General features: G+C 40.0%; 1 protein-coding gene across 1 annotated transcript in view; it reads right to left on the reverse strand.

Annotated features, from left to right (window-relative positions):
- LOC140562727 (B-cell scaffold protein with ankyrin repeats-like) overlaps window positions 1-26,669 on the reverse strand; it is a 100,573-nt gene that overhangs the window by 53,894 nt on the left and 20,010 nt on the right. Inside the window, exons 2-3 of the mRNA XM_072688588.1 lie at window positions 12,755-13,150; window positions 457-584 (exon numbers count right to left, since the gene is read on the reverse strand). Of these exons, the coding sequence (XP_072544689.1) occupies window positions 457-584; window positions 12,755-13,150 (524 nt within the window). The remainder of the gene's footprint in view (window positions 1-456; window positions 585-12,754; window positions 13,151-26,669) is intronic.

A 26,669-nucleotide genomic window follows, 5' to 3' on the forward strand; every position in this document is an offset into this window, starting at 1 on the left:
TACACACTGTAACAACTACTATGAATTGTTTGATGACAGTTCGGCATAGTCCCACAGGGTTCTATTTTAGGGTCTATGAAACTGATGTTGAATAGGACAGTATTGCAATTATGAGGGTGAGGAACTGAAAAGTTGGCTTATATACAGGGTTTAAGAAGTTAACCTGTCATTTTCAGTTCAATACACTCCTCCCAACATTTGAATTTTTTTTTTAATTAAGAAAAAAAGGAATCAGGTGCTTCTACAGTTTTTTTTTTCATTAGGTTAAAGGGATTTTTTTCTAACCTTCTATCTATTTCCACTTTCTGTAAATCTAAATTAGTTTAGCAACAGTTTCTATGGCACAATTCATTTGTGGTAGAACAGGTGGGGACTGGTCAGAAGTAGTGGCATGAAATTCTCATAAGACATGTGAAAATGATCTGTTCATAAAATTCACTGCAGTCTGACTCTTACCTCACATGGAACTCGGCTGGGTAGGAGCAGTAGAGGTGGTTTTGCATATGGAACACCAGCAGACTGTTTTCTCTCCAGTATTACTCTGCTTAACTCCTGTGCTGGTCTCATGTCTGACGTCTGTCCTCCTGAGGCCAAATACAACAGACTGTATCATTCACTGCAATTTCCATTCATAGCAAGTGACTGCACACTTTCTGTACAGCATTTGTTTTCTTGGCTTCTGAACTATTTCCATTTGATCCACTGAAATGTGGTGCAATTTCTTAACTCTACAGATCTTATTTTTTAAGGAGTTCTTTTCACGGCACGGGTAAAAGGCACAGAGCAGGTGAGGGGACTGGCATTTGCATACTGAGTGATAAGTGGCGGTTGTGACGTATGAGGAAGACTGCACATTTGCATCTGACTTGCCGCAGGCTGAAGCACACATCTGCTGAATAACAGCTTCTGGTCATATCTGATGGTGTGACTAGGGCTGCATGATACTGGCATATATATATATATATATATATAGACATTTTTTCTGTGATATGCATATATATATATATATATATATATATATATATATATATATATATATATATATACAGTCATGCCCGAAAGTATTCATACCCCTGGCAAAGTTTGACTTAAATTTACTTTTATTTAACCAGAAGTTATATTTTTGCCTTGAAACGACACAGGCATCTCCCAGGAGATAACACGATGATGTACAAGAGGCATCATTGTGGGAAAAAGTATTTCTCAGCTTTTATACACATTTGAACAAAAAGTGGCATGTCCAAAATTATTCATACCCTTTGAAAACTGTCACAGTATATGGGAAAATCCAAAAGTTCTATACCATTCCAAATAGTCCAAGCTGTTTTAAAGCATCCTAATTACCCTGATTCATTGGGAACAGCTGTTTTAATCAACTCAACAGGAGAAAAACAGCAGCTCTCTGCAGTTGGTTTGTGGACAGTCATGGCTAAGACAAAGGAGCTCACTAAGGACCTGCGGCTGTGCATTGTGGCCACTCACAAGTCAGGAAAGGGCTATAAAGCCATATCAAAATGTTTTCAAGTTCCAGTGGCTACAGTGCAAAGTATTATTAAAAAATACAAGAAGTTCCGCACTGTGGAAAATCTCAGAAGATGTGGTCGGAAGCCAAAAGTGACACCTGTGCTGGCCAGGAGAATAGTGAGAGAGGTGAAAAAAAATCCAAGGATCACCACCAAGGCCATCCTGGTGAATCTGGACTCTGCTGGTGGCGACATCTCAAGGCAGACAGTTCAACGGACACTGCACACTGCCGGGTTCCACGGACGCAGGCCAAGGAGGACACCACTTCTCCAGAAAAGGCACACAAAAGCCCGCTTGACCTTTGCAAATGCTCATCTGGACAAAGAAGAAGACTTCTGATGTTCTGTTTTATGGTCAGATGAAACAAAAATTGAATTGTTTGGCCACAATGATGTGTGCACCATTTGGCGTAAAAAAGGAGAAGCCTTCAACCCTAAGAACACCATCCCCACTGTCAAACATGGTGGTGGGAACCTAATGTTTTGGGGGTGTTTTTCAGCCAATGGACCAGGGAACTTGATCGCAGTAAATGGCACCATGAAAAAAGAGCAATACATCAAGATTCTCAACAACAACATCAGGCAGTCTGCAGAGAAACTTGGCCTTGGGAACCGGTGGACATTTCAGCACGACAACGACCCAAAACACACAGCCAAAGTGGTGAAGAAATGGTTAGCAGACAAAAACATTAATGTTTTGCAGTGGCCCAGCCAGAGTCCTGACTTGAATCCAATTGAGAATCTGTGGAGGGAGCTAAAGATCAGGGTGATGGCAAGGAGACCCTCGAACCTCAAAGAGTTGGAGCTCATCACTAAAGATGAATGGGCAAAAATACCAGTGGAGACATGCAAAAAGCTGGTCAGCAATTACAGGAAGCGTTTGATTGCTGTAATAGCCAATAAAGGCTTTTCTATTAATTATTGAGAAGGGTATGAATCATTTTGGACATTCCACTTTTTGTTCAAATGTGTATAAAAGCTGAGAAATATTTTTTCCCACAATGATGCCTCTTGTACATCATCGTGTTATCTCCTGGGAGATGCCTGTGTCATTTGCAGGCAAAAATATAATTTCTGGTTAAATAAAAGTAAATTTAAGTCAAACTTTGACAGGGGTATGAATACTTTCGGGCATGACTGTATATATATATATATATATATATATATATATATATATATATATATATATATAATTCACATAATTATATATATATATATATATATATATATATATATATATATATATATATATATATATATATATATACATATATAAGTATTAATCTGTATATATTAAACAACAATAAGCACAACTTTTGATGTAACTTGCCTCACATGACATTGCACATTCTGCAATGCTAAACGATATATTGTGCAGCCCTAAATGATGAATATACTGGGAAATGGTCACACATGTGCCCAACCACATATCCTGGCGTACAGCACCAAATAGAATTTTAGAAAGTAACATAAACCTGATGGCCTTTATGGCTATGTTCAGCAATATGAAAGAAATAATGAAACAATAGAAATCTAGCCATGACATCATTTGCAAAGACCAAGCTAATGATGCCTGGCAGTGGTGTTATCACGTCAATATACTGATTTCTATCAGGACGCAAATCTACCCAGAAACAAAGGCCAGCCTATTTTGGTGTTTTATAGTCTACATACTTATTTGTTTAGAACCCTGAGCCGGACATAGTGTCCGTAGCGCTGCAGCACTATTCAAAGTAAATACCAGTGAAAAACTGTCGGTGCAAATAAATTGTGCAGGCTGTCAGTGCTAGTTCCACAGGCATCAGAGCGGTGCGCAGCGTTCTCATGGAAACAGGTGACAGACTAAGCAGGCTTTATCATGGCAAAATGGAGCTGTCTAGCTGTGAGCGAATGAGCTGGAGAGCTGGGGCATAGATTACTGCTTTAGAAACCCACTTCATTGTTTAGGATATGCTTGGATATAGCTACAGTAAAGCAGACGTAAGTGTGGATGGACTCTATTTAGGCGGACTCACCAAGCAAAAGTTGCAGTACTGCACGTCTAAAATACGTCTCAACTGCAAAATAACGTTATAGCAGGAGAAAAAATATTCTTAGCTCGAGACCTTCTTAATTTGTCATGGAATAACAAAAAATAAAAATATATTAGCTTAATATGCATATAAATATCCATATTTATACTGCTTTCTCAAGCAGTTAGCATGTAAAATACAAAGGCGCAGTGAAGCTAAAGTCAATCAGTTCTTCTCACCTTTTGTTTTGGGTGTTCATCCAATTCTCAAAATGTGACCATTTCTTATTTACTCATTATAAATACTTTAAATATTAACTTAAACATCTAAAAATGCTTTTGGTGTCTAGCATATCATTTAAATCCACACCGAATCTGTTAGATTTTAATGGAAATCAAATGGAAGTTTCTGAAAAGTGGTGTACAGTCATGTAAAGAAAATCAGGGGTTCCTTCTTTCACACTGATGGTAGATGCTGTAATTTGACATCAACTGTGGCAAGAGCTACCTGTAGGTCTGGTGATGGCACTATACATTTTGCAGTCTGCTCTTGGGCTAAACTTGATACGAAGGCCTGACCTGGTCATGCTTGCAGTGATTTTAAGCATTTCAATATCTCCAGCTGTAAAGTATTTTGCAGACAGTGGAGTGGCTGATTTCTGAGTGTTCAGAGAGAAGCTTTTTGGATCTGGCCGTGGCAATAACACTCACTAAATATCTGAGGTTTAAATAAACAGGCTCCTCCAAAATCCCCTCTAACAGTGTTGTAATCAGCTGATGTGCTGCACCTGATTCTAATTTTAGATATTTGAGTAATAATTGTGGGGTGGTCTAGCTTTTTTCCTCAGAGAAAAAGTGCATTTCTACAAAATAGGACTGTAGAGCACAAACTCAATTGAGGCAGAGTAAATTACATTGCCATTTTTAAAAATTCATTTAATGTCATTTTACTGCAGCTTACATACAACTCTTTATTCCAACAAGTGAATACAGAATGATAATAATAATAATAATAATAATAAAACAAAGCACAGCTTTGCATATATACTACTGGGCAAAAGTATTAGAACACTCCCAATTTTCCATTGTTTTTATTTACATTACAAGTCCACTGACTAACTTGCAATGGTACAAAGTCATGTGACCTTAAATAGTACATTATTAGGCAGCTTTTGTGTAAAATGAACTAAAAACTGAAATATTATGTTGATTGTGGGGAAACAAAATGCCTTTTTAGGGAACTATTTAAGGGAAGTCATTGATTACTAACCTACAACTAATCTGTTGCAATATAAGTAAATTAGGCTTTGACAGCTAATGTAAATAACATATCCTTTACAATCCCTTTGTGCTAAGTCTTGATGACTTGATGAAGACACTTAATAAAGGAAAGCATACTGACCTCCAAAAAGCATTGCTCTGTCCTTTTAGAAATTATAGATTAAGACGAGATGTTGTGAGGACAGTTTCCTACAGTGTACTAAAGAGGTCTGGTACAGGAAGAGGTCTGACAGACTCACATCCACTGTAGACATCATAAGAGGACAAGTTTCTGAGAGTCAACACCTTGTGTGATGGGCAGCTCACATGACAACACCTGGTAGCACATCTTAACACTGGACTTCGTTTCAGCTGTGAAGAGAACACTTGCAGCTGTAGGTTTGAGTGTCAGTAAGAAAGTCAATGATAAGCTAAGATGGCCAAACAAGCAAAGCAGGCTTGCGTAGGCCATGCAGCACTGACCGTGGACTACAGACAAACTTTTGACCGGTAGTAAAGGTGCACGTATTTGTGCACTGTACAGCGAAATGTGTCCTCCGCATTTAACCCATCTGGTAGTGAGCACACACACACACACACACACACACACACACACACACACAGGTGGGCAGCCAACTCCAGCACCCGGGGAGCAGAGAGGGTAAAGGGCCTTGCTCAAGGGCCCAACAGTGGCAGCTTGCCGAGCCCGGGAATCGAACCCACAACCCTGTTATCGATATCCTGGCGCTCTAACCGCTGAGCCACCACTGCCCACATATGGAGTACATATGGAGAATAGCAATGCTGACGTCTCTGACCCAGTACTTTTAAAGGTTGCTGGTTACCTGAATGTATATCTGAGCTTGGCTGAGGAAAAAGTGTGTGCATGTGTGTGTGTGTGGGAGAGAGAGTGTGCTAGTGAGGGCTTTGCGTATATACTGCCAAATGACTGTGTGTGAGCGCAGGGAGAAAACGGAAATGTTAATGAGAACGGCTGTGTCCTAACTTGTTCTTGAGAGGTGGACCCGCTGTGCACAAAAGGCGAAGGCACTGAGCGGAGTTGTGATAATGCTCCAGCAATTACTGCACCTCAAAGGCCAAACTAACACTCGGCAGCGTGGCCAGCCTTAATCAGCTGTTAATTACAGTAGACTTCATGCTTCAGACATAAACGTCTTTTTAATCATAGACAAAGCATTGTGGAAGTGCATCTCAACAATAAACGAGTTTGACTGCTGTGCCATTATAATGGCTGAAAGACTAAAATGAATAGCGTATTATAAACGCACGCTCAGTGCACAGAAATGTTTAATAATGTAATTATTCATTATTAATTACAGATGTTAGGATGTTTTCCTTATTAGCTTTACCGTGATCTTACCGTGATCTTAGCCTGCCAGGGTATTTTTCCAGTTCACTGTGTTAAACAGCTGGTGTTTTACAGATGCTGTAGAATGGGAAACTGTATTCACCTTGGAATAGTTCAATTATGGGAGTTTGGACAAACTGTGGACCTTAAATACTGTAGTGTTTCCATTTAAAAGCAGCAATAATCTACAAAACTGACCAGTTAAAAAAAAAAACTGCCACTATCACTAGTAACAAATTCGGAGGCTAAATACAATGGTTACGTCAGGAGAATATGGAAGCAAAGCTTTAAAAAAGCTAAAAACTAACAGTAGTCAACTACATGGGTATCCGCGTGATGGCTAAAGAAGAGCCGCAAAGATCGAATGCGATGAACGGGGAAGAGGTGTCCATGGGAAAGCCAGTGCTGCAAGCAAGTACTAACTGGGTGCTAGGCTAAAAGCTAATCCTCGCCATGGTGATTGGACACCAAGACCCAGACAGGAGGAGGACAGCAATGGTATCTATAAGGTAAGATTCTAATATAAATAATAACAATCAGTTTGTGTTACAATGTTAAAAACTATGCTAGGCTAGTCTATGCTATGTGTGGCGCCATAAACCAGCCAATAACAGCAGAGCATAAGTCCACTGTTCTAGGGCCAAGTAACAGGGTTGTACATGGCTGTGCAAAACAGCATCTGAGCATTTTTCCTTTTTATCTCAACCTAAGTCACATACAGACTGTTTATGCATTCTATGGGACCTTCAACTTTGCCCCATGTTGCCCTCTATTGCTGTCTGATGTAGTGAGATAACAGATAGACCAGATTGTCCTTTTTGTTGCAGGTTGTATGCTGAGATAGACAAAAAGAGGAAGCAGTCCTAGGGCTGTTTTTTAATATCTGTCTCTCAGGTGCCCTGGGGTTATTTGAGAGGATGTTCTCATATACAGGCTTATTCAGAGCCCTGCATTGCAGAGAGCTGTTATAACTGTGTCTGAGGTGTTATAACTACTGAGAAATTAAGAGTAGTAAACATAGTCACTAATCCAACATAAACTGTAGTATTTTCAGAAAATCCTAATGCATAGTTACTACTTTATACCATTACAAATATATTCAGGTGGTCAATGCCAAACATGAGGGGGAAATGGATTCCACAAAACAGCAGAAAAGTCTGGATGTTAATGTCTGAGGAAACATAAACGGAAGCTTTGGGAACTGCCCTTACAGTCCCCTAATGCCGAGTTCACACTACATGATTTTAGCCCTGATTTTCCGCTCGGCGACAGATTTTGGAAGTCGGTAAGAAAAACACCAGCTTGGAGGCAAGTCGGTATTCGCTCGGGGGTAAAAATTGGATTGTTATGTGTAAACTGTTCAAAGACGCGCTGAAAAAATATCTAGCATGCTAAGTATCTGGACCTGCCGGCGAGCTGAGATGCTGTAGTGTGAAAAATGACAGTGAGCGCTTCAGCCAGTGAGAATGCAACGAGAGAGGTAAGCCAAGGAAGAAGCAAAGAGCCATATTATAGTTTCTATCAGAACACGCTGGCATACATTCAACCATAATACCTAAGTTTTCTTTGCAAAAATTTGTATTAAAAGTACCCAAACCTTTTCCCATTTACCATCTTTCCCAAAAGAACAACAAACCAAATAGCTAGGATTGTGCTGTGGTGGCAACCACTGGCAGACAGCCAATCACAACCCTTCCTGAAAGCTGTAGTAACCAATCATCTGTTAGGGTAAAGCTGCAGTACAACTGTCAAAAATAAAGAAACATGATATCAAGCAGAAGCTTAATATCAAACAGAAAAAGCAGACGAGTGTCGGCTTAGTTTTTTGCGAGAGTGTTTTTTTTTCTCGTGAGTGAAATCGTTTTCCTTTAGTGTGAGTGTTTTTGCTCATTCACATAATTTGACACTTTTAAATTAGGCTGTATTATGAACAATATAACAATATATTAGTAATTACCTATAATATATATATATATATATATATATATATATATATATATATATATATATATATATGAACATCCATGCTACCTTTAATGGGTTGGACGTCACCAGTCCAAGTCAAGTTTGGAACCCATTAATAAAACCCATAAAATAAGGGTATTTGGTTGCAGATAAATGGATAAGGCAATTCTAATAGAAAATGACATTTAGAACTTATAAACAGTGTTTAACAATTATATATTATATATTAACATTTATCGTATTACACAATTACATTGTTATTTAGTACAAAAACTATATTGGTTTATGTTACATAACTTTTAATTGCTGAATAATGTATTTAATCTCAGTTGGATTATTTCAAAGCCTCGGATTTGGGTGTTAAGTCTTCTTTGGCACGCTGACAACCTGTTCAAAATGCTGCTGTAAGACTTTTTACCGGTACCAAAAATGGGGATCATATAACTCCAGTTTTTGGCTTCCCATACCCTGCGGGGTTCAATTTAAAGTTTTATTTGTTTTTAAGACCTTGAGCGGATTGCCGCCCTCCTATATCTCTGAGCTACTTCACACTCACTCTAGTTCCAGGTCCCTGAGGTCCTCTGATCAGATGCTCTTGGATGCTCCACAGTCTCGGCTAAAGCTTAAGGGCAAACCAAGACTGTGAACAGCTTTCCAAGAACTCCTACTATCTCGTTTTTTAAAACAAGGCTAAAAAAGTATGTCTGTTATTCTGGCTTTGACATGGCAAGACACTGTAAATAGTGTTTTTTTTTCTTTTGCTTGTGTAAATAAATAAATAAATAAATACTTTACTTTACTTTACATTACTTTATTTTACATTACACCTGTAATGTTAGAGGTGTAGCTATTTTGGATGGATTGGAATGTCTAGGAGAGTGGATCATGGTCACATTCAGCCTGCCCTTATCCTTGTGTTTGTCTGTTTTCTCTTGTCGTTTACTTTCTCCCTGTGTCTTTGACCATGTGTTCCTGCCCCGCCACTGCTCCGCCTCATTTCCTTCAACTTTGACTACATCCCAAAGTCTAGCGTGCAGTCAAAACAGGAGAGACCTCGCTAGCCCTTGAATACTGAGCAGGTGGACTGATCCGGCTGTACTGACATGTCACAGTCAGTAAATGGGACAATATTTTGAAAGAGTACATCCACCCTAAATATCAGCAGGTCTTCTGCCCTCTCAGCACATTTGATAAATGCATGGGGTTGAGAACAAGCATGAGGAGGCAGGGCTTCGTGAGTAATGGTTCACCACACCATGGCGATTCCACTTACTTTACCATTGGGGAGCAAACCAAAGTTAATGTCTAAGGTTTGAATAAGACAGGCTCCTCCAAAACCCCCTCTAATGATGTTCTTATCATCTGCAGCTAATGTGCTGCACCTCATTCTAATTTTAGACATTTGAAGTAGTAATGAATGGTCTCCTAACTTTCTCCACACAGGAAAATAGTATTTTTATTGCTTATGTTTTGCAAATGCATTTCTTCAGTTTTATGGGTTTGGTTATATTATCTGCATCTCCAAATAGTGTTCAAGTGAAGATCATAGGTCCAGATGTTTAAATAGATTAAAAAAGACCTTTCATTGGGTTTATTAACAAAATGTTACAAAGAGTGTGTATGTGAAAATTACAGAGCCCATGCTGGGGGCATCCCACATAACTAAAAAAGTCTTGTCCGTGCCTTAGTTAGGTGTGGGAACAAGATAATTAAGTCATGGCCACAACTTAGTAATACACGGGAATCTCTTCTTTATGTTGGACAGATTTTTTTTTTCCATGTAATGTCATTACAAACCCTTTAGCTACAGAGTCTTGCCACTCATTGCCACTCCAGCTGTCTTTTCACAAGGTTTTTATACCATGTGAGAAGAATTGTGTGGCACTGAAGATCTCAAAACATTCACCAGTCGCCACCAGTGAAATTCACGGCCACATTAGGATCCTTCAAAAAGGAATAGCCTTCAGTGGTATAATGGCTGAGAAATGCAGCTTTTCTAGCCTGCAACGACACAGGCCTTTGTTTTATCTGCAGTCCAGTCCCCTCAACACTGGACTTTCCCTGCTCCATTTTTTGCCTACTTTTGTTTACCCCTTTAGACCTTTCTGTTGTATTCAGCCCAGTTTCCCATTTTGTGTTTGGCTCTTTGAAAGAAGTGTTCATATGCTATGATGCTGCTGCTGCTGCTGATGATGATGATGATGAAGTTTACTAAACCATGCAGAAACACATATACTACATGTGTAACAGCTATTAAGAGGTTTCCACCCCAGTACAGAGCAGCATGTACTGCTAACACTGCAAGCTGGAGAACAGCAGCTGTACTGCTAATCACACTGTTTTAATAATCTAATGGTTTGTGTACACCAGTCATCTTTTCATTACAGCATATTACTGGATTTCGGCCCAGTTTAAAGTATAGAAAAATATTTAACCCTGCACCAACCCAAGTGTTCCCTGAGTATTTTTCCTGTGGATAACGTGCTGTGGTGTAGTTACGGAGGGATAGTAATTGACTTGTCACGTCTTGGGGGGATAATGAAGATTCAAACATGTGGAAAATGGCTCCCTCTCCGGTCCCTTCGCCATTCACACTGCTCTGTAATTACAGACCTCGGGATCACCAATCACGTTGGCGGAATGTAAACCTGATTAATTTCCTCTAGTGCTGCTTAACCTGCTGCGCCAAGTTATTTAGCACAGTGAGACTTCTGCATGGGGGGGGGCGTACTTCCTTCAGCTGTGTGGAAAACGTAATTTAATGTGGGCATGTAGAGTAATTCAGTCTGGGTTTTATTAAATTGGACTTCCTCTTCTTGTATTTCAATGTCCAAAGCTGTCTACTGTTTCTCTAATGTACTCTACGCTCAGGTGCACTGCTCTCTCAGGCCTGCTGAATATACACCACTAAGGAGGATCATCTTCTATTCAGTGCTATTCAGTGAACCTTCAAAGACAAATATAAACTAAAATTGAATTAAGGATGAATATATAAATGTAAATATATGATGTCGTAAAACCTTCCAAATGACTATAATAAGCAATAAAGGTTTTTAATGTGAAAAATGTATGTAGTCAATATGTAATATGTAATAATGACCAAACAGCCAGTGTTTTTGTTAAAGGTTGCTTAATTCATTTAGTGGGTAAATATTCTAAAAGTAATCGCCTATATTCTGAACACTGCCCTTTCAAAATGTAAAGTGGACTGAATACCTAATTCGGTATGTACATCCTCACTAATATACACTATGTTCAAATGTTATTGGACACCCCTTCTAATGAAGGCATTCAGCTACATTAAGTTGCACCCATAGCTGATACAGATGTACAAATGCTAACACACAACTTGTCTAGTCCCTGTAGAGAACATGGACCTATTGGCACCAAGGCTAATGCCAGGCATGGGCTAGAGGTTTATATATCCCACCAGCACTGAGCTGTGGAGCAGAGCAACTATGCCCTTTGGCATGATGGCGCTCCATCCAATACTTTGAGATGAATTGGGGAGTTGCGGATAAGGTGGAGTGGTGATCAGACAACATCCTGACCTCAGTAAGGCTCTAGTTGCCGAATGCAATCAAATCCTCACAGCAATTCTCCTCCAAAATCTAGTAGAAAGATTTCCCTGGAGAGCCGAGACAGTTACACTAACAAAAGCACCCTTGATTACAGAAGAAGCGGTGAATTTGCAGGAGCAAAGTGTCCCAACACTTTTGTCTATATAGTGTATGAACTACGTGTACATCCCCAGTTCACATAATATCAAAAGGTAGTGGTACTGACTGGGGGTACCTGTGCCTTCAGGTAGTTCAGCTGGGAAATGTACAAATACCAATGGTAGACTCTGGCAATTGAACTAATACACACCTCCAGAACAATGTATTTTGGGCTAATCGTGAAAATTGATTCATAGCCTGATGAGGAATCATAATAAGCCAATCAAAATGCTGAGAAATCAGCAAATCTTAAAAAGCACACAAAACCACATCTGGGGGCCTCTTTACACGTGCCATTATCATGCGTTTTGTATCCGTATAGTATCTGGATCTACGTTAACCGGGTTCTGTTCACACTTGTCATTATAAAGTGACTTCAGTGTGATCTGATGAGTTCTGATTTTCCTTTTCTCGTCTAAATTGTCCTTTGAACAGGATCTGTCCCTGACCACCTCCAATGTGGTTTGAAATGATTGACATTATTGGATCATAATCCGAGCACAATGCATCATGGGGGTGTTTACACCTGGCTTTTCATGCGACAAGTGAAATACGACCGTAATCTGATCAACAAAACCTCAAATTTCAAATTGGCTGAACAGGAAAGTGTGGACAGAAAATGCTCTGCACAAATGTAACACACGAGTGGGCTGGGTCTGGTGTAAAATCAGAAGGGTCATCAGTGGTTCTGGCTTGCTATGTGTGTTTCACTGGATCTGGTGTAAAATTGCCAGAAAATTGGAAAATTGTCACCTCACCAAACTGCAGAATGCATATTCCAGTTGTTTACATTGAGGAGATGACTGACAACTAGTGAAATCTGTCACATGAAACACACGTGGACCAACTTCGCTGCCGGATAAACTTTAACGTTTATATTATAAGCTTAGTGAGATACAGGCCTCACCTCTGCGGACGATCTCGGCCACGGCTGAGCGGTACTCCTGTGCATCTTGCTCACTGGATATCTGCAGGCATTCATCGCCCTTCAGCGGGATGAGCTCCAGCAGGGGCGTCAGGCTCTCTACCCCACACAGCAGCACCACCACCCGCGCCTCGGGCCGCAGCACGTGGGCCAAGAAGAAGCGACGTAGCTGGCACAGGCCCTCCAGCATGCCCCGCGACAAGATCAGCAGCTTGCACTTGTAGCCACTCAGCTGCAGGAAGTTGTCCCGGCGACTGGTCACCATGGCGATGTCATAGCAACAGATTCCGGCCTCTGAAATAGAGCCGGCCAGGAGAGAGCGCAGGTAGGTTGCCCACTGCTCCGCCTCAGACTCATAGATGATCAAGAGGTCTTCAGCTAGAGCCGGAAGGAATACAAAGGGTAAGAATGGAGGTCTCCTGCTGAAGTGCCTGGGTAATTTTACATCATCTGCACTCTTGTTCGCCTTAATTAAGGTTGCTTATCATTGTTTCGGCTTTGATTAACCCTTTAACCCCTAAGGGCCTGTGTGTGGGTCCATGCTTCATTTCCTCGCTCTCACTGGTACATAACTTAAATATTAGTTTCCCAGCAGGTCCTGAATAATTTGTAGCAGTTACTGAGTAACCAGTCTTGAGGATTATAAATTAATAATAAGCCTGTAATAGAAGTATGTCTCTTTATGAAAGGGATCATAAGCCCTGCTACTGTAACAAGAAGGAACAAAAAAATGTGAAAAAGGAACCTGAGCACATGATAATGGAACAAGATCTTATTCTGCATCATTTAGGACCTTTGCTATTGCATTTTATTTTAATGGTGTACTAAACACAGCATGTGAGCATGCCTCCTTTTTATGTGTTCGTGAAAGCCAGCCTTGCCTACTCTGCCGCAGAAAGCCTTCTCTCTAACTTATATCAGTCAATCGCATAAGAATCCATGCAAATCACTTTCGCTGATCTCAGTGCTCCCACAAACACAGCCATACCTTGCATGTCAGTAGCAATGGCAGCCTGTTCTCTGTGCTGGGGTGTAACCCACCTCTTATTAGAGTCTTTATTAACCTATGTTGATTATAAAATGAAAAAAAGAACATTCTAGGCTTCACAATATATGAGAGCTTGTTTAAAGCTATTCAGAAACATGTCACTTAGAGACAGCATCGACGAGGCTGCACAACACCTACTTGACTTGAGTAAGACTTGAGTATGTCAACTGGAGTAAAAACTACAAACTGTGTTTTAACATTGGAATTCGCTTATTTCAACTCCTGAAATCAGTGTGGATTAGACAAGGACGGTGTGTCAGCGCTGTGTGTTCATAGTATGTATGTGTGTGTGGAAACACATCCAGCATGCTAATGTTTACCCTTTCACAGCTGAATTAGCTTAACACACTACAGGCTGCACTTATAGGGAGATATATGGCACTAGACTAGACTAGGGAAGCCTGGATTGTTTTGTTTGTTTGTTTGTTTGTTTGTTTGTTTTCTTCAGTTTTCTAACACTCATTTGTACTGTGAGGTCCAAATCACGAAAAACGGTCCGAACCATGACTTCTGTTCACAATTACACCCATTATATGTTTTAGGGGTAGTGTTCCACTACTGTGACACAGTCCTATACAAACTAATATATGCCAGTTGTCATGAAAGGCTTATGTAAGAGTCATGAAGCATTACGAAGGATGCCCTTCAGAAAAGCATTACCAGATAGTCTGCAGTGTCAGAAACACACAACACTCTTAAAGTCAGCAGACAATTTATTTGACTTTAATTTTTACTTATTTTTGTAGCTTTTGGGAGCTTTTTTTTTACATCATTTGCATGTACTTTTGTTATAAATAATAATAATAATAATAATAATTCTAAAAATAAAGCTGAATTGGAAATCAGAATACACTTTCCTGCTGTTCTGTGACGTATTTTCAATTTATCAGATGGGGTCTCTGAGGTAGCCCCACCCACTGACACATGGTCACAGAAAGTTTTAAATGATAAAATATGATATTGTATTGAATAAGAACTATACAGGTTCCTATACAGAACTACAAGTCTGACTGTGCTGATTGCTAAATACACCTTCAAGTCTGAAGTCAACAGTGAGATAATGTGCTTAATGAGATTAGAGCATCTCTCAGAAGTCGACCGGCGTTCGGTGCCACTGTTGGGGGTTTACAGCCGGGACTCTCATACTAATCTTACGGCTTACGGCCTTTCATTTCTTTCCCCCACATTACAGATACAGTTCCCTTAAATGACCTCATCACGAGACAGACCCATAGACAGCGTCTCAGCAGTATTACACACAACCTGTACATTCTCACACGGTTACCTGATGGTTACTGTTATTTCACAGCATAAAGTTAAGTAAAGTATAAGAACCAAACTCTTCATAGACCAAACACTTCAAGTTCTGAGAATAACAATAAGCTATGGATCGGAAAGGAAAAAAATATATAGAGTTGTAACTCACATGCTTTGCTCATCTTTCCGTGCGGGCAGATGCAAGCGACGAAAGTTGTGCGCTGCAGAGGGAAAGGTGTGTTTGGACACACACACACACACACACACACAGGTTCCTTTGTGCTGATATCTGCTCACAGGCTGGGAGTTGCCGAGTCACAGAGATAGAGGGATGTGTGTGTGTGTGTGATGTGGGTAAATGCAGCTTATAACCACAGCTTCCCTCTTTACAACTATAACCCACACACACAGACTCACACATATATAAACACACCTGCCGGGACACACGTTTTTATGTAAGTTTGCCCATATAGTAAAATCCCCTGCTGAATCATTAAATTACTCAGAATTCAAATCCTGATTTGAATACGCTGTCACTGGAACGTCAGAACATCATGTTTTTTGTGCTTATTTGAAACCGTACCCGCTGTGATCCTGATGGATGGACCGATAGAAAGAAAATGACACAAAATATCAATTTATTATTGTACATTCTTAAAAAAAAATGAGTGTTCACATTGGACAATGAGTTCTCAAGTCAATGCAGGCTTCTTTCAGGTACTCCAGTTGCCATCCACCTCCCCCCAAAAATATAAGGACAAATGGCAAATGGATGTGTGAGTGATTATTGGTGTGTGGTACCCTATGATGAACCAGCACCCTGTCCACGGAGTATTCCTGCCTTGTGCCCAGTAATTCTGGGTGGACTCGGGACCCTGACCAGAAAGAAGCAGATAAGAAAATAGATTCCTTGTTTTGTTTTAGGCATACAAATTTTTCTTGTGGACACCCATTTTAATGAATGCATTCAGCTACTTTAAGTTCTGGTGTGCATAAATGTGCAAATTCACACTCACAGCTTGTCTAGTCCCTGTAGAGAAGTACTGCCAATAGAATAGGATATGCCAGGCATGGGTTAGAGAGGTATATAGCCACCCCAGTATTGAACTGTGGAGCAGTGGAACTGTGTTCTCTGGAATGATGGTGCAGCATCCAGTACTGAGTTGGATGAGTTGGGGAGTTGATGGAGGTGATGAGGTGCTGATCTTCCCGCATCGTAACGTTTGTCACTGAATGCAATCAAATCCTCACAGGAATGTTCCAAAATCTAGTAGTAAACCTTCCCTGGACAGTAGAGACAACAAAATGGGAATAAACTAAATAGATAGATAGACAGACAGGCAGATAGATAGATAGACATACAGTATATAGATAGATAGATAGACAGACAGACAGACAGACAGAATGATAGATTTGGTGCAGAGTATCAGACTACAGCAAAATAATCCATCCCAATCCCTTCAGCTTCTTCTCTACACTGTAGCACTGATCACAGTACTGCCACGAACGTAGTCAAGCTAGCATTCATTAGTAGCAATGACAGCCTGTTGTTTCTTGAGAACACTTTTTGATAACCAATTATAGATGATATCCTTGCTTTAGCAACTTTTATTTAAATAAATATCTATTAAATTCACCTTACTTCCCCCGGTGATCCTAAACCTAGCCCTCATTTTGTTGAGAGGCTTCTGAGTTTCACCAGATGCCTTAACTAACATCTGCAGGTAATCTGCAGATGTTAGTTAAGGCATCTGGTGAAACCATTTTTTTTCCATACAGAGCTTTTAGAACTCAGCAGTAGGCTGATTGTCAGAGCTCTTCAGTGTAGTGTATCTGCTCTTTTGGTGGTTGTGTCTATTGAGTGACTGAATTAGCTCCTTCCGTCTGCAACACAGTGACTGTGTTATGTTATGTAAGGGAGCTGTATATAATGCATGCGTAAAGTTCTACTCTCAACAAAGGTGGATGCATGAATGCATGTGTGTGGTTAAATATGCATTAAACGTATTTACCTCTCTCTCTACACTTAATTGGAACACATAGACAACCTGTCTAAATACAAAATGCATTTTAAAGTTTATTATTTAACTTCTAGAATGCAAATTAAAAAAGTAATTGTTACTCAACTAATTTAGTGTAAAACAAATGACTAGTCCAGGAAGTCTCAGAAGAACCCAGACCAATATCTAAGGAACTGCAGACTTCCCTCATCTTAAATAGTCTGAATTCATGACTTCACCGTTAGAAGGAAACTGGGCAAAAATAGAATCCATGGGAGAGTTCAAAGACAAAAACCACTCCTAACCAAAATGAACATAAGCTCAGTTTTTAGTAGACAAGGCTTTCATTCAACCTGAACACAAACTAACACAGCACTCCACAATAAGCACATCATACCTAACATGGTGGTGGCAGTAGTGTGGGGGTTTGTTGGTGCAGTTCCTGGACAACTTGCCATATGCAATATAACCATGAGCTCATCGGTTCCTGATCTGAAGTTCGAGCACAACTGGGTCATGCAGCAAGACTTTGATCCAAAGCACAAGAACAATTCCACCTCTGAATGGCAAGTGAAGGATTTAAAGTGGCCAAGTGAAACCTCTGCCCTAAACCCTATTGAGATGTTGTAATTCATAAATGAAATTGAAATTAAAACATTATATATATATGTGTGTATGTGTGTGTGTGTGTGTGTTTTAGTGGACATGGTTATGTTTGTGCAAGTACCACTGCACAGTAGAACTGTGCACAACCACAATTTCTGTGTCAGATAAACCTGTAGGTCACTTGCTTTTATATGGGGCCTTTGCTTTCTAGGTATTCCAGATCTTGCTTTAATGTCCATAATGTTTCTTGACTGCCATTTTCTGAAGAGGTTTTGGACAGTGGAAATTGCAACCAGTAAGATTTTTGTATTTTCCCCTGCTTCATTTTCAGATCATTAGCCAGCTGCCTAGAGTAGCCCATGAGTCTTGAGTATTAGCACAAGTTTTGAAGTGTCCGAGAATTCATATCTTTCTGGAATTAACATCAGCTGACAATTCCTATTGACAATTCTCAACCTGCCTAAGAAGTCAGGTCGAGTCGATTAAAGGTGATATAAAGTATGTATCCATAGTTTTAAACATGAATACAGCAGCAATCAACCAAGTTCAAGTGTAGTAAAGTAATGGCGTCCTGAGCAGAGGATGAGCAGCCATAATAACGGTAGCCAAGTGACATTAGCCGCAACCGATATTATGTATTTGTTTTAGCAAATGTTGCTATGGCTAGTTAGCTTACTGCTAGCATTGCTGTGGAGCATCTGTTCTAGCATGAGCTAATGGCATTACTCACTGTGTCTCACTTGCAACATCCATAGCACTCAACGAACATGGCAAATGGGTGCCTCCTTATCTTGAAAGCATAGGTGTTGTCCACGGAGACATCATAGCATCATAGCATGTATAATCTTGGACATGTTGAATTCACTGCTAGACAAGACATCACACATGCATTATAATTGCTCCATCGTGTTTAGCAGCTACTTTCTCTGGGCTTCACAATGCAACGTGCTGACGTGGCTGAATACGAAGCATTTGTTTTGCTCTGAGATGCTGGTGCTGGTCATCCAGTGGCAGAAAGGATAAATAGGAACATATATAGAACATTTGACTTAATAACTAAAAGGGTGTCCAAAGTCACATAGTTACAAAATTACAAAATTATTTCTCTTCCATTTCTTTAAGTTAACTTGATATAAAGTAGCTGTACTACCATTAAGATTAGGTAGATTTATTTGTTTTAACAGTTTGCAGCAGTAGGTATACCTCTTCTGTGCCCAAACCTCTGCAAACAACTTAGAAAAGTAAAAAAGTAGTAGTAGTAGTAGTAGTAGTATAGTGAATATAGCTTTGCAAGATTATATGAGTAGGATAAATGGTCTGCACAATTAGAGGGCCTGGTCGGAATTCCCTTTAGAGAGGCCTTCACATGGACTGTAATTAGCAAACACTCTGAGAATGAATCCTCATAACTGTTCTACATTCAGGTCTCTCAGAGCTACACCTGCTAACACTGCATCCATTCCCCTCATTAGGCTAAATCCTCTGAGAGAGGACCACCCGCCCCACTAATTGCTGACGGTGCTCGTTTTTTTATGTCATCATTTGCTGAGGTGATATCAGAGGGGAATAAAGACTGTCTCTCCTGTAAACAAACACAAGACTTGTTAGCCAGCAAAGGAACCCAAAAATGAATGGATCAAATTGCAAACTATTCTCAGCCTGGGCTGATTCTCAGCTCATTTATGGAATTTGGAATGAGAGAAAAAGTGTGGCCCCTTGGTATTTCCAACCTTACCACACACATCAATCAGTGTCGGTTAAAGGGTATGAAATGTGCTGCTTCCTTTGTTTGACGTGACTGGAGGCCTGACAGTCAGTGAAATGATTCTAGACAAGTCAATCACAGGCTCGTTTAAGACCAGCGGCCACAAAACAGCAAGCAACTTGCCTTCAGCGTCTGAGAGCTTTCCCTTGTGTCTCAATTCAGGCCTGGTGCCTACATTCGTATGCTATGCACAGCAATGTACAAAAAGGTCAGACCTTTTCTTTGCTAAAAACTGTATTTAATGTGATGTAAAATGCTCAGATGTGATTTTACAAGGTCATAAAAAAAAACATAAGCTTTACTTTTATTAACTGGGTAATGGCACCATGGTGGGCTCATAGCCGCATAGCATTTTTGGCCGTGATATCCATGTTTTCTGCAGTCATTGCTGTAGACATAGGACACAACAATGTTTTAGGTTCACAGTTTATCGCTTCCATGTACAGAACTTAGTATTCAATTTCAAGATAAATATAGTTTATTATAGAACATATAAGGCCTTTGTAGGGGTTTTAAGGTTTTTAAGGTATTGCTGACATATATAAGTAATGTAGTTCATAAAGTAGAACTAGTGTTTTGCATTAAAAAGAACAAGTGATAAATTACCACACATCATTTGTACCTAGGCTAGTTAATGTTGTATAACTATAACATTCCCAGTTACTGACATAGCATTGTGTTCCTGAACTGCATATCGCAAACAGCCTAATCCAAGTAATGTCGCATGAAAATGCAGTTATTCCCACCCTTCTGCTGCCAGTGACCGCTGAGTCTAAACAGTGTATGGCATTCCACACTTCAGCTATTCTAGTACATTTCTCAGTGTTTCTAGTACATCTAGTACAATTAAATCACTTTTTTCCTCTATCTTTTTATGTTTATCATTTTTAAAGACACATTAATAAGTGTATACATTTGTAATCTACTATGTGTGCTCATAAACAGATTAGCAGTTAATTTAGAGGAAAGAATGAGTCTATAAGCAGACAGCAACATCTGTCATGTAGGAAAGAAGAGCAGTGTGCGCAATGACCAATGCATCGATAATAGATCCTACATACTCACAGAACGGACTGCATCAGGTATGGTTCGGTATGCATGTGAGCTTTTACACTGTCTATTCAAGCCATACACAAACATTTGTAGCTTGTAGCGGACCATCATTTGCGCCGTGCCTCATCTCACACACTGCTGCAGAAATGTTGTGTTGGATATCTGACTCAAACTCAGCCAAATCTACTGTAAAACATGTAACACTAATGAATCTCTTGGGGAGAGTAGCAGAGTAAAGACTTTTCACACTAATCGGATACATACTGAAAGAACATCACTCAGCTCAGTGTAGTGAGTATCAGCACACGGAGGAAGCAATGAGGCCAAGGAGATGGCAAGATCATGATGAAGTCCAGTAGTTTCAGGGAGGTAGTGCATCTAAGTGCCATCTAAGATGAGATATCATTAAGACATACTGAAGTGCAAGTTGAAATCTGTGTCAGACGGTGAGAAAGAAAGGATGAAAGGTTATACTCATTAGGTAATACAAAAGATGATATTACTGATTAAATGAAGCGATCTACCTAGCTATAAAGACATCTACCCAGCTATGAAGCTGTCTGCCCAGCTATGAACCTATCTAGCCAACTATGAAGCCATATAGCCAGCTATGAAGCTATCTAGCCAGCTATGAAGCCATCTACCCAGCTATGAAGCCATCTACCCAGCTATGATGCTGTCTACCCAGCCGTAAAGCAATCAACCCAGCTATGAAGCTATCTACCCAGGTATGAAGCCATGTACCCAGCTATGAAGCTATCTACCCAGGTATGAAGCCATGTACCCAGCTATGAAGCTATCTACCCAGGTATGAAGCCATGTACCCAGCTATGAAGCTATCTACCCAGCTATGAAGCCATGTACCCAGCTATGAAGCCATGTACCCAGCTATGAAGCCATGTACCCAGCTATGAAGTTATCTACCCAGCTAGGAAGGCCTTTACCCAGCTAGGAAGGTCTCTACCAGCTATAAAGCTACAGAATTGTTCCATTTGAGACATGCTAGTTTTGCCTTCTTGACATCTCAGGACTGTGGGAATTCACATCCTACAAAACTAGGGCCTCATAAGAATTGAATGCATGGCAAAAGAAAATCTGCAGTGCAATGTGGAAGAACAACAAAGACAAATCTGCTTTGACAAAGTCGTTCAGAAAGCTTTGATGTCAGACCGTAACATTAATTTTTCACTTAAGAGAATCACTGCGCCCCAGCCTCCAAAAAAAAAAACGCTTCCCGAGTGGTATAAATACGGGCCTCAAATAACACGTCAGCTTCACTTGAGCTACTTTGACTGCAGCAGTGTTTCATCATTATTTAGCCGTTGATGAAATTGTTTTTAATTGGATTTGTGAACATGTCACAAACAGTATGAATTCCGGCTTGTTCGGCTGATTAGCACACTTTTACGGTTTATATATTATTGCTGAACACCACGAGAAACATCTAGGAAAGAAACGGGCCTCGAGCATCACTACTAACAACATGTGCTTATTAGCCCAGTGAAACTAATTAGCTGTGTACGTTTGATCCAGTCTGAGGCACAGGCGCACAGCTGTTTACTGTACTGACCGAGTTGCACATGTCACATGCTGCATGCTAGCCTTGTCAAAAAGCAGCATTCACAAAAACGTCTCATTAAAATGAGCATTGGTTTTGACCATGAGCAGATGTGCTAGGTACCATTCTGTTGTTCTGTCATTCAGATGAACTGTTTGAATAATGCCCTAATATACGTTCACTGTGTACTAGAGCTGGAGAGTGAGTGGTGGCAGAGACGAATCAGTCATTAGAATCCTCAGAGTCCAATTATGAATAATGAATTGTGTTCTAGTGTTCCATGTCAGTCTTAATTAAGACATCAATAAAGTGCTTTATTTGATTGATTTCTTTATTTCATGCACATTAACATTTATAACCGTTTTCTTAGCAACACACAGTATGCCTCAACATCCCTACAGCTCCTTTGAAGACCAGGCCTCCCACAGCTGGACAAAAGGCTCTTTTTACGATTCTTCGCAGGTCATAGGGCGGATGTTGCAGGAATGGGGAAGTCAGGCCAGGACTTGAGATGAGATAAGATGAGATTGCCGTGGTAACAAGGCTGGCCTGTCAGTGATGTCATATGGATGACTCAGACACCAGCCCAAGGGCAGGCTCATTATGTCAAGCTGTCAATCATGTGCTGCCGCCAAGGAGTGTCACAGGCTTCAACACAGAGTCAATCTGTTCCCCAGCTTCCTCTTTCCACCAATCAGGGCTGAGAAGAAGCTCCGAGGTAGCGGTGCATGGCTGGGTGTGCCTCATGAGGATCCTTTAGAAGATATTTGGCACAGATTAAAGAGCTGGCATGTGCAGGGTTTGAGGAATTAGTACAAAATGTCAAACGAAGGCCTTTGTAATGCTGATATCACCCGTTACTACTGGCAACGGTATTCAAATTCCCATAATTGGTGCAGTAATGTAATATCAACACATGCATTCACTATCCAGAAATGACTCTACAGGGGCGTGCAAATGGGCCTGATGTTCACGGTTGCTGCATATTTATCCCAAACACAATGCTTTAAGATCTTTAACCAAAAGGGAATATTAAACAAAGAGAACCTTAGCACCTTAGCACAGAACGATTACGTCATTTAATTAAGAAACTAGGTTGTCCAAAATCAAATATGTATTAAATCCATCCACTTTTTCCTGGTCAGGGTTGCAGTGGGTCCATAGCCTAACAGGATTCATTGGCCTCTTTTCCACTGCAGAGCTGAAGGGTAAGGTTAGAGTTAAGGTTAGGCTTTAGGGTTTATTTAAAGGCAAGGTTAGGGTTAAAGTTAGGATTTAAGGTTGATTTTAAGGTAAGGTTAAAGTTAGGGTTAGGATTTAGGGTTGATTTAAATGTAAGGTTAAGGTTAGACTTTAGGGTTGATTTAAAGGTAAGGTTAAGGTCAGGCTTTATGGTTGATTTAAAGGTAAGGTTAAGGTTAGGCTTTAGGGTTGATTTAAAGGTAAGGTTAAGGTTAGGGTTAGGGTTGATTTAAAGGTAAGGTTAAGGTTAGGGTTGATTTAAAGGTAAGGTTAAGGTTAGGGTTTATGGTTGATTTAAAGGTAAGGTTAAGGTTAGGCTTTAGGGTTGATTTAAAGGTAAGGTTAAGGTTAGGCTTTAGGGTTAGGTTAAGGTTAGGGTTGGGTTTAGGGTTGATTTAAAGGTAAGGTTAAGGTTAGGGTTGATTTAAAGGTAAGGTTAAGGTTAAGGTTAGGGTTGATTTAAAGGTAAGGTTAAGGTTAGGCTTTAGGGTTGATTTAAAGGTAAGGTTAAGGTTAGGCCTTAGGGTTGATTTAAAGGTAAGGTTAAGGTTAGGCCTTAGGGTTGATTTAAAGGTAAGGTTAAGGTTAAGGTTAGGGTTGATTTAAAGGTAAGGTTAGGGTTGATTTAAAGGTAAGGTTAAGGTTAGGGTTGATTTAAAGGTAAGGTTAAGGTTAGGGTTGATTTAAAGGTAAGGTTAAGGTTAGGCCTTAGGGTTGATTTAAAGGTAAGGTTAAGGTTAGGGTTGATTTAAAGGTAAGGTTAAGGTTAGGCTTTAGGGTTGATTTAAAGGTAAGGTTAAGGTTAGGGTTGATTTAAAGATAAGGATAAGGTTAGGATTTAGGGTTTATTTAAAGGCAAGGTTAGGGTTAAAGTTAGGATTTAAGGTTGATTTAAAGGTAAGATTAAAGTAAGGGTTAGGATTTAGAGTTGATTTAAAGATAAGGTTAAGGTTAGACTTTAGGGTTGATTTAAAGGTAAGGTTAAGGTCAGGCTTTAGGATTGATTTAAAGATAAGGTTAAGGTCAGGCTTTAGGGTTGATTTAAAGGTAAGGTTAAGGTCAGGCTTTAGGGTTGATTTAAAGGTAAGGTTAAGGTTAGACTTTAGGGTTGATTTAAAGATAAGGTTAAGGTCAGGGTTGATTTAAAGGTAAGGTTAAGGTTAGGCTTTAGGGGTGATTTAAAGATAAGGTTAAGGTTAAGCTTTAGGGTTGATTTAAAGATAAGTTTAAGTTCAGGCCTTAAGGTTGATTTAAAGATAAGGTAGGGTTAAGGTTAGGGTTGATTTAAAGGTAAGGTTAAGGTCAGGCTTTAGGGTTGATTTAAAGATAAGGTTAAGGTTAGACTTTAGGGTTGATTTAAAGATAAGGTTAAGGTTAGACTTTAGGGTTGATTTAAAGATAAGGTTAAGGTTATGATTTAGAGTTGATTTAAAGATAAGGTTAGGGTTTAAGGCTTAGGGTTGACTTAAAGATAAGGTTAAGGTTAGAGTTGATTTAAAAGTAAGGTTAAGGTTAGGATTGGTAAGGCTAAGGTTAGAGTTGATTTAAAGGTAAGGTTAAGGTTAGAGTTGATTTAAAGGTAAGGTTAAGGTTAGGGTTGATTTAAGGATTAGGTTAAGGTTAGGAATTAGGGTTGACTCAATGGTAAGGTTAAGGTTAGGGTTAGATTTAGGTGCAGGGTTACATTAAATTGACAGTCATTAATACGTACATATTTGGATGAATGTTAGCTGAATGTCAGGTGAGCATCTACGAGGCATTTGTACTGGTCCATCCACAAAGTGATACCAGCTTCTTGTCAGCTTGAACCAGTCTAGCCATTTCCTCTCCAACTGTTTCTGTCTGCAAAACTGCTGCTCACTGGATATTTTTTCTTTGTTGCACCATTCTGAGTAAACTCTAAGGTCAGGCACCAACCTGTCTGGCACAAACAATCATGCCATAATCAATATGTACAGTATATACTCCAATCAGCCATAACATTAGTACCGGTGAAGTGACAGGTGAAGTGAAAAACATAGATTTTCTTCCTCTACACTGGCATCTGTTAAGGGGTGGATATATTGTGCAGCGTCAGTGTACAGTCAGTTCTTAAAGGTGATGAGTTAAAAGCAGGAAGAATAGGCAAGCATAAGGATCTGAGCCACTCTGCAAGAGCCAGACTGGAATGGCTAGATGACTAGAACAGAACCTCTTCATCCCTAAAACATCAGGCAAGTCACATGGGGTGTTTCTGATATGCAGTGGTATTATGGACCAGGGTAACCCAAAGCCGACGCTACTGCTTACCCAACTCGCCGACTGTCTAGGTAAAAATAAGGAAAGCTAAGGCCAACCCGTAACAGCAACGTAAACCCTGCGTGGTGCAACAAACGTCAGAGTCAATTCTATACCTGATACTATGTGTGTGTTTGTCTTAAGCTTGGAGCCACAGAGAGAGGTCAGCTTACGTGTGATCTGCTTTGCTCACTTTGCCTCAGCTCATCGATGCAATACATGGAGGACTTAAAGGATCTGCTGCTAACGTCTTGGTGATACCACAGGGTGCCTTCAGAGGTCTTGTGGAGTCCATGTCTCGAATGGTCAGATCTGTTGTGGTGGCACAAAGGGTGACCTACTCAATATTAGGCTTGTAGTGCTTATGTTGCAGTCGATCTATGAGTGTTTATATCGCTATTGGCAGATTATGTACATTTCCATAAATTTCCATATAGGTGCATCGGCATCCCACTCAGCCAAATAAGAAACTGCAGAGATCTTTATGTGAAGTCATAATGCTGAGTGTGAATATGTTATGATTATGTTGCTATCAGCAGGTAGTAAATAATGTCATTTGTTTCCAACCTGCAAACAGTCACCCAGCAGTAGCTGTGAAAAAGCATATTTGTGGGCGGAGCACAGATAAGTCCATTCCTATGACTTTACTCTCATGAGATCCTATTAGTGGACCAATATAGCAACTGTAGAGTACTGCATGTTGGAGTGTGTTAGAAGCCTTGTTGCATTAATTAAAAGCTTGGTATGCTGAAAGACCTTCATTTAACATATGTTTTGGCTTTTGCTTGTAAATGAACAAGCCCAACTGTTCACAAACAACACAAAGGAAGACTATCAGGTGTAGGTCCCCACAGTCATAAGTCAGTATGTCAAGTTGTCTCGAAAGATATGATCAACTGGACTTCAAAAAGCTTGCAAAGCAGTTTGGAGAGCACAACAGGAAGAACTGATCTATCGGTTCATAGTTGTAATATATGGATGGTTGCCGCCATCTTTATAGCCTGCCTTTCTGTCTTTAAATCTTACCATCCCTTGGAGAACGTGTGGGAAGCTGAGTCTGCACTTGAATAGCTGGAGAATTAAATCATGTT

The sequence above is a fragment of the Salminus brasiliensis genome, chromosome 9, assembly GCF_030463535.1.
Source record: "Salminus brasiliensis chromosome 9, fSalBra1.hap2, whole genome shotgun sequence".
NCBI classification, from domain to species: domain Eukaryota; kingdom Metazoa; phylum Chordata; class Actinopteri; order Characiformes; family Bryconidae; genus Salminus; species Salminus brasiliensis.